This window comes from Ochotona princeps, chromosome 33, assembly GCF_030435755.1.
Source record: "Ochotona princeps isolate mOchPri1 chromosome 33, mOchPri1.hap1, whole genome shotgun sequence".
Classification (NCBI taxonomy): domain Eukaryota; kingdom Metazoa; phylum Chordata; class Mammalia; order Lagomorpha; family Ochotonidae; genus Ochotona; species Ochotona princeps.
The window spans coordinates 4861754-4871401 of NC_080864.1; the positions used below are offsets into that span (position 1 = coordinate 4861754).

The 9648-nt window shown below is 67.8% G+C and overlaps 1 protein-coding gene across 1 annotated transcript; it reads right to left on the reverse strand.

Moving 5' to 3' along the window:
- Window positions 1-930: 930 nt before the first annotated feature.
- Window positions 931-6587, reverse strand: MATK (megakaryocyte-associated tyrosine kinase). Its single transcript, XM_004595682.4, has 13 exons — window positions 6492-6587; window positions 5459-5502; window positions 4988-5101; window positions 4575-4690; window positions 4073-4292; window positions 3394-3487; window positions 2705-2770; window positions 2305-2404; window positions 2103-2187; window positions 1927-2000; window positions 1561-1756; window positions 1295-1381; window positions 931-1197 (listed from the first exon to the last, which is right to left on the reverse strand). Exons 2-13 carry the CDS (start codon window positions 5465-5467, stop codon window positions 943-945), a joined length of 1416 nt encoding a protein of 471 aa, XP_004595739.1. The 5' UTR covers window positions 5468-5502; window positions 6492-6587; the 3' UTR covers window positions 931-942.
- Window positions 6588-9648: the final 3061 nt, after the last annotated feature.

Consider the following 9648-nt stretch of genomic DNA (forward strand, 5'->3'; position numbering starts at 1 on the left):
GGATGTGCCCGTGGCCAGAGCGTCTCAGGACCTCCAGGTCTCTGTGCTGGGCTGGCTCTGGGCACGCGCCTGCCCCCCACCAGCTCACCCCACAGCCTGATGCATCACGGGGCCCTCCCAGACCCTGCACCCAAAGGCTTGGGGACTTCCTGCCACAGCCCCCGATGGGAGCAGCCCAGGACCACGCTGGTTGGCCGTGGGTGGGCACCAGGCCCACAGCTCAGGGAGGGTGAGTTGGGACTGAACCCTGCTCACCACGGCTGAGTGTGGGCAGCCAGCACGGCTCAGCGATTCTAGCCCTGCGGTCCTGGGTCTGCCTACCACGTCCCCAGGGAAAGGTCAGCCCTGAGCTGGCTGGTGCCTCAAGGGGCCCATCACACTGTGGGTGCAGAAGGGGCAGGTGGGTGGGGGAACGCAGGGTGTTGGAGAGTCCAGGCCAGCGACCTCCAAGCCTTCCTGGCATTGTCTGCGACACAGGCTGACCCAGACACACCTTATCTACCCCAGTGTTCTGCCAACCCTCCACAAGATGGGCTCAAGCACCCCCAGGCAACCTTGGGGGACCCCACAACATCCTCTCCATGGGACATGGTGGGGGCTGGGACCCTGAGGGGTTCCTGTTTTCCCACAACCCTGACACTCTGAGCAGGATCCCCCCCATTCCTGTTTTGGGGGTTGCATCTGGGTCCCCAGCCTGGAAATGGCAGGTAGTGGCAGGTTGCTGGGTGTGCTGTGGCAAGGGATGTTTGGGGGCCGCTGGAACCTCCAGACCTAGCAGGCAGCACCCAGAATCCTTCTCTGGGTTGGGGAGCAGCAGGACCAAGGGGCAAGGAGGGACAGAGGCAGCCCCGGGGGTGCGAAGAGGCACAGAGGGCGCGGCCTGCGTGATTTCTCGGTGTGTGCGCTGCTCTGCCCACTGAGCAGTGTCCGGGGAGGGGGCTGTCACGGCTCCTGGCTCCGGGGCGCACTGGAGGAGGAGGCAGGATCGGCGTCCTGCCCAGCGCCAGGCGCCTGGGCCGGGGTGCCCGCAGCCCGCAGTTCCCGCGCCAGCTTCTCGGCCAGTTTGCGAAAGGGCGGCCTGCGTGCGGGCTCTGCCTCCCAGCAGCTGCCCATGAGTGCATGCACTGTGCCCGGACAGCCCTCGGGGGGCTCCATGCGGTACCCCTTCTCCACAGCTTCTGACACCTCCTTCAGAGACTGCGGACAGAGCGCACCGGGCCGGGAGCGGGGTCAGGCCAGAGGCCCCCACAACCTGACCCGCGCGAGGGTCCCCAACCCCCGCAGCCCTGCTCACCATCTTAGGGTACGGAGCTCGGCCGTAGGAGAAGACCTCCCAAAGCAGCACCCCGAAACTCCACACATCCGACTTGCTGGTGAACTTCTGTGGGTGGAGGCCCAGTGAGCAGGTGTCCCCTTTCACCCCCACGCCCCTAGCCTCTAGCTGGACTCTGACTCAGACCAAGGAGGGTAGCGGTCAGGGATACTTGGCAGGTCTGTCCGGCACCCCAGTGCTGGTCACCCGCCCCCCACACACACCCTGGGGGACGGCAGGAGGCTCACCCCTTGCTTGAGCGCCTCGGGGGCCGTCCACTTGACCGGCAGCCTGCTTGAGTCCAGCCCCTTGCGCTCAGCCTTGGCCAGGCCGAAATCGCTGACCTTGGCCACCAGGTCCTCAGACACCAGGATGTTGCGGGCGGCCAGGTCACGGTGCACCAGCCGCTTGTTCTCCAGGTACTCCATGCCCTCGGCCACGTGTCTGTAGGGGACACAGCATGCTCCGAAGAGGCGCCCCTGGACCTGGGCCACCCCCGCTGCCCACCAGCCGGACTCGATGCCCTCAGCCACGGGCCTGTGTGGGGATGCGACAGGAAGCTTTCCCTGGACCTGGGCCACCCTGCTGCCCAAGCCCCTGACTGCCCCACTCACAGAGAGAACTGTAGCAGCTGGGCCGTGCTCACCAGGGCCCGGCCGCGGGTGCGCAGGAAGTTCACCAGGTTGCCCTGTTTTGGGGGGACAGACGCGGGTGGGAGGTGGGGGGAGCTGCAGGCTGGTGGGCAGGTCCCAGCTTGGCCCCATCCTGGGGTGGCCCCGGCCCCACCCACCTTGCTCAGGTGCTCCATGACGATGTATAGCCCCTGGTGCAGGATCACGCCCAGGAGGCGCACCAAGTTACGGTGTTTCATCTTCCTGAGGGCGGGGTGGGGTGGTGGTGAGGGCGGCCAGCCCCACGCACTCCAAGGCCCCGCAGGTCATGACCTCGGTGAGGGGCTCCCATGCACACGCACCCCAAGGCCCCACACTCACGTCATGACCGCCGTCTCATCCAGGAAGGCCTGGGCTGTGACATCACACTTGATGTTCTTCACGGCCACTTTCTGCCCCAGGTACTCACCCTGCAGGACGGCTGGGGTCGGGGTGGGGTGGGAAGACTCAGGAAAACTGGGGACCCCAGCTTCTTGCTGCTGTACATCCCAGGAGTCAGCAGGTGGACCCCCACACCCACAAGGGAGACCCCTAAGCTGGCTTCAGCCTGGCCCAGCCCTCGGGGCTTGAACCAGCACAACGAAGACGTGGGGTTGGCCACTGTGCCTGCTGGGGTTGCCGTTACCCATAGTTCTCCAGCAGCGTACGTGGGGGCATGGGGTGGTGATGTGCAGTGTGTCCACACACACCCTAACCGCCCGGGTGCTTCATGCCCCCTCACCTCCAAACTCGCCCTCCCCGATCTGTGCGCCCAGGGTCAGATGCTCCAAGTTCAGCAACCAGCCGGCTGTGGAGCAAAGGCCCGGTCAGGGGAAGGTCTGGGACACCGCCCACCCACAGGGGTGCACCTGGCCAGGTGGCTCCAAGGTCACCGACACGCACACGGGGTGGCCGCTGTCCCCAGCAATGCCTTCAGAGCCCCGCAGAGGGCGACAACCCCATTCCTGGGATCAGTGGGACCCGAAGCAACAGCAGGGATGAGGTGGGGGGGTTGAAGGCAGGGCTTGGCTGGAGATGCAGGTGGCATCCCAGAAAAGGAGGACTTGGGGGACCCAGGGACAGATCCTCGCTGGAGCAGAGTGGACTTGGGGGTCCCTGAGGGGCAGGGCCTTGCTGAGTGGACTTGGGGACCCCCAGAGGCAGGGCCTCACTGGGGCACAGTGGACTTGGGGGTCCCCAAGGGGACGGTCTCCCCGGTGTGAGGCTGCTCCACAGTTTCTGGGAGTTGGAAGGCAGAACCCACCGGCCCAGGCTGACCCCACCGGCCCTGGCTGACCCCGCCGGCCCTGGCTGACCCCGCCGGCCCAGGCTGACCCCGCCGGCCCTGGCTGACCCCGCCGGCCCTGGCTGACCCCGCAGGTCCTGGCTGACCCCACCGGCCCTGGCTGACCCCGCTCATGCAGTGCCCACCCTTGGCCAGCTCCTCTTCTGCCGACTTGGTGCCCTGTTTCCTCCGGGGTTTCACAAGCTTGGTACAGATGGCGCCCTTGTTCCGGCTGTAGTGCTGGTGGGGTGCAAGCGGGAGAGCCGGGTGAGCTGGGCACCCCTCTGCCTCCCTCCCAGAGTAGGTTGTGTGCTTGGGATGGGGTGCAGGGTGGGTGGTTCAGGGTCCCACCCCAGGGTAGGGGGGATGTGGAAGGAATACTCCCACCCCCTGTGTCCTATAATGGGAGCCTGGAGGGTGGGGTGTGGCCTGAGCGGTCTGCGGGGTGTGAGGTCCCGGGTGTGGATCAGCCTGTGGCCTGTGGGGTCTGTGGGGTGCACGGCGTGAGGTCTGTGGGGTGTGCTGTGTGTGGTCTGTTGTGTGTGGGGTTCGTGATGTCTGTGAGCTGTGGGGTCTGTGGGGTGTGGGGTCCATGGGGTGCACTGTGCAGGTTAGCCTGTGGCCTGTGGGGTCTTTGGCGTACATGGCATGAGGTTTGTGGGCTGTGGGATCCATGGTATAGGGTCCATGGGGTGTACCGTGCGGGTTAGCCTGTGGCCTGTGGGGTCTTTGGGGTACACGGCAGGAGGTCTGTGGGCTTTGGGGTCCGTGGTGCGGGGTCTGTGGGGTCTGTAGGGTGCAGGGTTCGTGGTGCGGGGTCCGCACCTCCACCATGTCCATGAGGTTGCTGAAGCTCGCGGCCTCGTCGATGGTCAGGCGGCCGTCGCGGTGCAGCACGCGGTAGTGGATGACGTCGCGGCCGAAGCTCACGCACAGCACGTAGTCTCCGGGGTGCCGCGCCGACTCGCGCACCAGGAACAGCCCGTCCTCGGGCGGCTGCAGCTGCTGCACGGCCTCCTGGCCGGAGATCTTCCCGTGGAACCAGCTGGGCGGGGCGTGGCCGTGGCGTCGGGCTCCGCCCCGAACCATGCCCCAGGGGAGCCCCGCCCCGGACACGCCCCTCAAGGCGCCCGCCACGCCCAGTGGGAGCCCCGCCCCCTACGTCGGAACCGCGCCCACCGCGCCAGCGCCCCGCCCCCGCACCAGTGCCGCCCTTTCGAGCGAGCCCCGCCCCGGGACACGCCCCTCGGGGGAGTCACCAAGCACCAGCGGGAGCCTCGCCCACCGCGCCAGCGCCCCGCCCCCGCCAGCGGCCCCGCCCACTCACGGCATCAGGCTGAGCCTCGGGTCCGCCGACAGCGCCTCCCGCTCCCGCAGCGCGCCGGCCGCGAGCAGCCCCTCCTGGCCGCTGGCGTGGTGCTTGGCGCGGTACCAGCTCTTGTTCTGAGGGAGGCAGGAATGGGCGGGGCCCGGAGCCCCGCCCCCGACCGTCGAGCCCCGCCCCTCGCCGGGAGCCCCGCCCCTCACCGGGAGTTTCACCCCTCACCCGGGAACCCGGCCCCGTGCCGGAGCCCCGCCCCTCCCCAGGAGCTCCACCCTTCACCCGGGTACCACGCCCCCGTGCCGGAGCCCCGCCCCTGACCCGGGAGTCCCGCCCCTCAACAGGAGCTCCACCCTCGCCGGGAGCCCCGCCCCTGAACCTCGAGCCCCGCCCCTTGACCATCGAGCCCCGCCCCTCACCTCGCAAGGCTCCAGGATGGTGACCACGTCGCCCTTGCGGAAGGCCAGCTCCCCCGGCTTGGGCCGCGAGTGCTCGCACCTGGTGATGCACTGGGTGCCGGGCGCCCAGCGCCGCTGTCGGGGTGCGCGGGGACGCGGAGGTGCGGGAGGACCGGGTCAGGACCCCACCCTGCAGCCCCTCCTGGCCGGGGGACCCTACCCTACACCCCGCTACCAAACGGGGGACCCCCACCCTACACCCCACCCCTGGCCGGGGACCCCTACTTTACACCCCACCCCCGGCCGGGGGACCCCTACTTTACACCCCGCCCCCGGCCGGGGGACCCCCACCCTACACCTGTCCCTGGCCGGGGGACCCCCCCACCCTACACCCCGCTACCAAACGGGAGATCGGGGGACCCCCACCCTCCACCCCGCTCCCGGCCGGGGGACCCCCACCCTGCAGCCCGCTCCCGGCGGGGGGTCACTCACCGTGGGCATCCTGGCTCAGACGTGGCCGGGCTTGAGGAACGGGGGGCTCACCTGGGGGCGCAGAGACGAGCTCTGGGGCCCAAAGTTCCACCACTTCCCGCCAGCTCCCGTGCCGGCCGGGGCGGGGCCGCCCCAGCAGCCTCCCGGACAAGTCCAGGGGCGACCCTGTGACCCTCCCAGCGCCGAGATCCCCCAAGAGTCTCTTTCCTGGGGGTGCCAGTGGCGCTGGGGGTCAGGCCAGGCGGGGTGGGCAGGACTGGGTGTGACCTGACCTAGGCCGCTTCCTCTTCTGCGCCGAGTGGACAGGGAAATAGGAACCCATGATTCAAGGTCATTCCCCCAGCACGTCTGAGCCCGGAGGTGGAACAGGGGCCACAGGTGGGGACCCCCAGAGGAGCCCCAGGGACCCCGGAACCCCATCCCTGGGCCCAGATGGCAGCTGGGACCGTGAGCCTCGCTCCTGTCCCTCCCCCACCACAGGTGGCTGGGCAGCGCCCTGCCTCTGGCCCCAGCCAGGGTCCCGGGGCGCAGGGTGAACCCACGGAAAGGCGGGGCGGCTTGCGCACAGGTGCCCAGGGGCGCAAAGGAAAGTCAAGGATGCCCCCCGCCGCTCCAGGCAGGTGCGTGCCCAGGTGCACCCGTGCGGGCCCAGGGAACCCCTGCACCTGCTCCCCGCCCCCAGCGCACGCCACCCAGACCCGCGCTGGAACACCTGGGCGCGCAGAGCTGTGCACTCGCATGTTAGCTACACGCGCACGGGCCCTGCACGTGGACGCGCGGGGCACACACACACACACCCAGGGCGCGTAGCCGCGCACTCCCGCACCCAGAAAAACATCCGCGCCGCCGCCCCCCAGCCCCCGCACCCACGCCACCCCACGCCCGAACGCCGCTGGCCACTCGCGCCCCAGCTGCGCACTCGCCGCGCGCGCACCAGCCCCTCCCGGGGACCCCCGGGGGGCTCCCTCTGCCTTCGCCTCCTCCACCCTGGCCTCCCGGGCTTCCGCGCCCACCCCTGCGTCCCCCACCTGCACTCACCTGCTCAGGGGACACCCCCGGGCCGCGCCCCGCGCCCGGCCCCAGGAGGTCCCCCCGCGAGCCGGCTGCGCACCCCGAGGCGGTCCGGGCTGCACAACTTGGAGCAAGTTGCTCCGTTTCCTCATTTTGGGGTTGGGGGAAAGATGGTCGGGGGAATGGGGGGGGGGGTTGTGCAGCGGGAGGCGCCTGGGCCTGGGCGGCCCCTGCGGGTCCTAGCGCCGGCCGCACTGCGGTGCGCTCCGCGCGCGCGCGCCGCCCCGCCCCCGCGCCGGCCGGGTGGGGTCTCGGGGCGCACGCTCGCGGGGGCCCACGGTTGCTCCTGAAATGGCTCGACGGATGTGCGCGTCACCCACCCCCGGTTGGAGGGGCAGGCGCAGCACAGGAGTGACGCGCCAAGCAAGTCCGGAGCTCAGGACCCCTGCCCGTTCTGCAATACCAACTCGTTACACATATTTTTAATTTATTGAGAAGCAAAGACGGTAGAAGGCGGGAAGACAGGTTCCCCCTTCCCCCCATCCACTGGTTGGTTCTTGTCCAAAATGCCCCCCCAACAGGCAGTGCTGGGCCAGACCTGGAGCCAGGAGCTTCTTCCGGGTCTCCCACGCAGGTGCAGGATCCCAAGGCTTTGGGCCGTCCTCCACTGCTTTCCCAGGCCACAAGCAGGGAGCTGGATGGGAAGTGGAGCCACTGGGACTAGAACTGGCGCCCACCTGAAATGTCAGCGCCCCAGACAGGCCTAAACCAGTGCTCTGCATGGCTCATGCCTTCACTTCCCCCTGTCTTGGTCAGTGTCACCCTCTGTCATGTGGTGTCTTTATCAGCAGTGCAGAGGAAGTGGGGTGATGGGGGCTGAGCCCTCCCGAGGAACCTCTGGCCAGGCTCACAGGCGACAGTTCCCCATGGGAAGGTTCCAGAAGACCACCCTGCTGTGCACCACAACATGTGGGGTGCTTCCAGGCTCCCCGTGGCTGATCTCATGTGCTGGGGACGGGGTCAGGGGTGGGGGGGGCAGGTGGCTCCCCAACAGGCTGGGGACCTGTAGCCCAGCAGGTGCCAAAATAGAAGCGGCAGGTCCAAGTGTGAGCAACAGAAACCTCGCGCCGGCTGTGTCCACCGAGCCAGCCCGGGGCCACGGCTCTGTCCCCAGGGCTGCCTGTCCATCTGCGTCCAAGGCAGAACACGCCAAGGAGGCCGGCAGACAGCTGCCTTGGAGGGGTCCCTGCAACTCCTGCTGGGGAGGCCCCCCGGGGCCAGCCTGCCTCCCGGGCTGTAGACTAAATCTACAGCGTATGTGGGTCACAGCCACAGAAGGGGAGTGAGCACCCTGGCCTCGTTGAATTGCACCCCTGTGGCTCCTGCCCCATACCCCCAGCCCCTTGGGGGCCTGGCCAGCACACCCCACACACCCCACCTCCCTGCCCACCTGCTTCTCACCCTTTCCCTTCTGGCACTCCCCTGGGGCAGGAGGACAGGCCGGCAGGCCGTCCCCTCCCCCTGACCAGCTGCCGCCGGGACCTTCCACTGCCTGCAGACCACAACCTGGACACCCCGCCCGGCACCCACAGAATCTGGGCATCGGCCTCCCTTCATCCCTGCACCCCCATGGAGCCCTACTCAGCAGTGGGCTGTGGGACTGCCCACCTGCACTCCAGCTCTCGCCTGGGCCACAGGTGGTGGACAATGGGGCCGTCTGTCTCGGTCTGGGGGAAGACATGGGATCCATGTGCTACGTTGAGCCTGGTTCCCACTCCTCCAGCAGGCCTGGTGGCCATTCATAGCCATGGGATAGCATGTCATCCCATGTCTCACCGTCTTGGCTTAGTATGACAATTCCTAACCCTAAAATGACTGCCAGGGCTCCAGCCATCCCACCTGCATCCCATCTGTGAGGAGTGGGACGAGGGGAGTGTTTGTGTGTGGGGGTGCCTGTCTTTTCTTTACAGCCCTCCTTATCCAGGGCAGGGAACTGCCCTGGGGGCAGTGGGCACTGGCCCCCTAGTCCTACCACCACAGGGCTCTGTCCTCCTCCCCCTGGAACAGCTCCCCCACCCTTCCTAGCAAACCCATGGATGCTCTACAGGGCCACCGGGCTCTTACCAAGGACCCACCTCGTTGTGTTCACCTGCCTGGGCCCTCTTCTGTGGGCACCCCGGGGATGGCGCTGTGAAGAGCTAGGCGGTCACCCATGAGCCCAGCTCACAGACGGTAACACCAAGGCATGGGGCGGGAAAGTCTTGACCCCAGGACACAGGAAGTGGTGGGCTGAGCTGTGAGCCCAGGCCTGTCTGGCAAGGCCTCGGAGCGGGGTGGGGGTGAGGGCACACACACACGTGCCCCAAGATGGAGGGCCTGCTGGGAAGGGCGGCAGGAGCGAGTGGTCGGATCTGAATGACTGTCCTAATTACCGTGCCTTTAAATTTAGCTCCGCTCCCCCCACTGCTAGGGGACTCCGGGACTGGGGAGGAACACGCTGGCACAGTGCCACCTGGCAGGGGCAGGCAGTGCCAGGCCCTTCTTCCGTGCCTGGGGGGGATCACCCCTCAGGGAACAGACATGTTGGGACACAATCCTGGGGAAGGGGGCGACGGCACGGCTCCCTTCCCCGTCCCTGGGACCCCGTCCCAGTGACCACGACCTCAGGACCTCATTCCTGGCCGCAGGGGACAGCACGCTGCATGAAGCCCTTGTGCCAGGGCGGCGCGTGGGACACGCAGGCCGGCTGGGGGCGCAGCTGCGTTCTGGTGGATCCCCTGGACACAGGATTGGAAGCCCAGTAGCACTGGGGTTTCCACATGTCCCACAGTACAAGGATTCTCTGGCTTTTGCCCACTTGGCCGTGGGCCTGCAGGACAGAGGGCGGGACGGACGTGGTATTGGCATCTGAGTGGGTGTGTCTGTCCGTCTGCTGAATGAACTGGGCTGACACGCACGGAACATGCTGAGCTCGGAGTGTCCAGCAAGCAACAGAGGGCACTGATACCCAGCACTGACCTTCCAGCAGACCTGAGACAAGCCGGCAGGTTCGGGGTGTCCAGCTGTATGCTGAATGCCACGTTTCCAACCAGCCGGCTTCACACAGCTGCTTGACCCACGCGGTGGACCATCGCGAGTGGGCCTTCTGGAGCCGTGCGTGCCACAGCCATGTTTCTTAG

Coding starts and splice junctions, on each gene's coding strand:
- MATK (XM_004595682.4), bottom strand. Junction 4,691..4,987: donor CCATCCTGGAGCCTTGCGAG/GTGAGGGGCGGG, acceptor TGCCTCCCTCAG/AACAAGAGCTGGTACCGCGC. Junction 2,001..2,102: donor TCATGGAGCACCTGAGCAAG/GTGGGTGGGGCC, acceptor CCCCCAAAACAG/GGCAACCTGGTGAACTTCCT.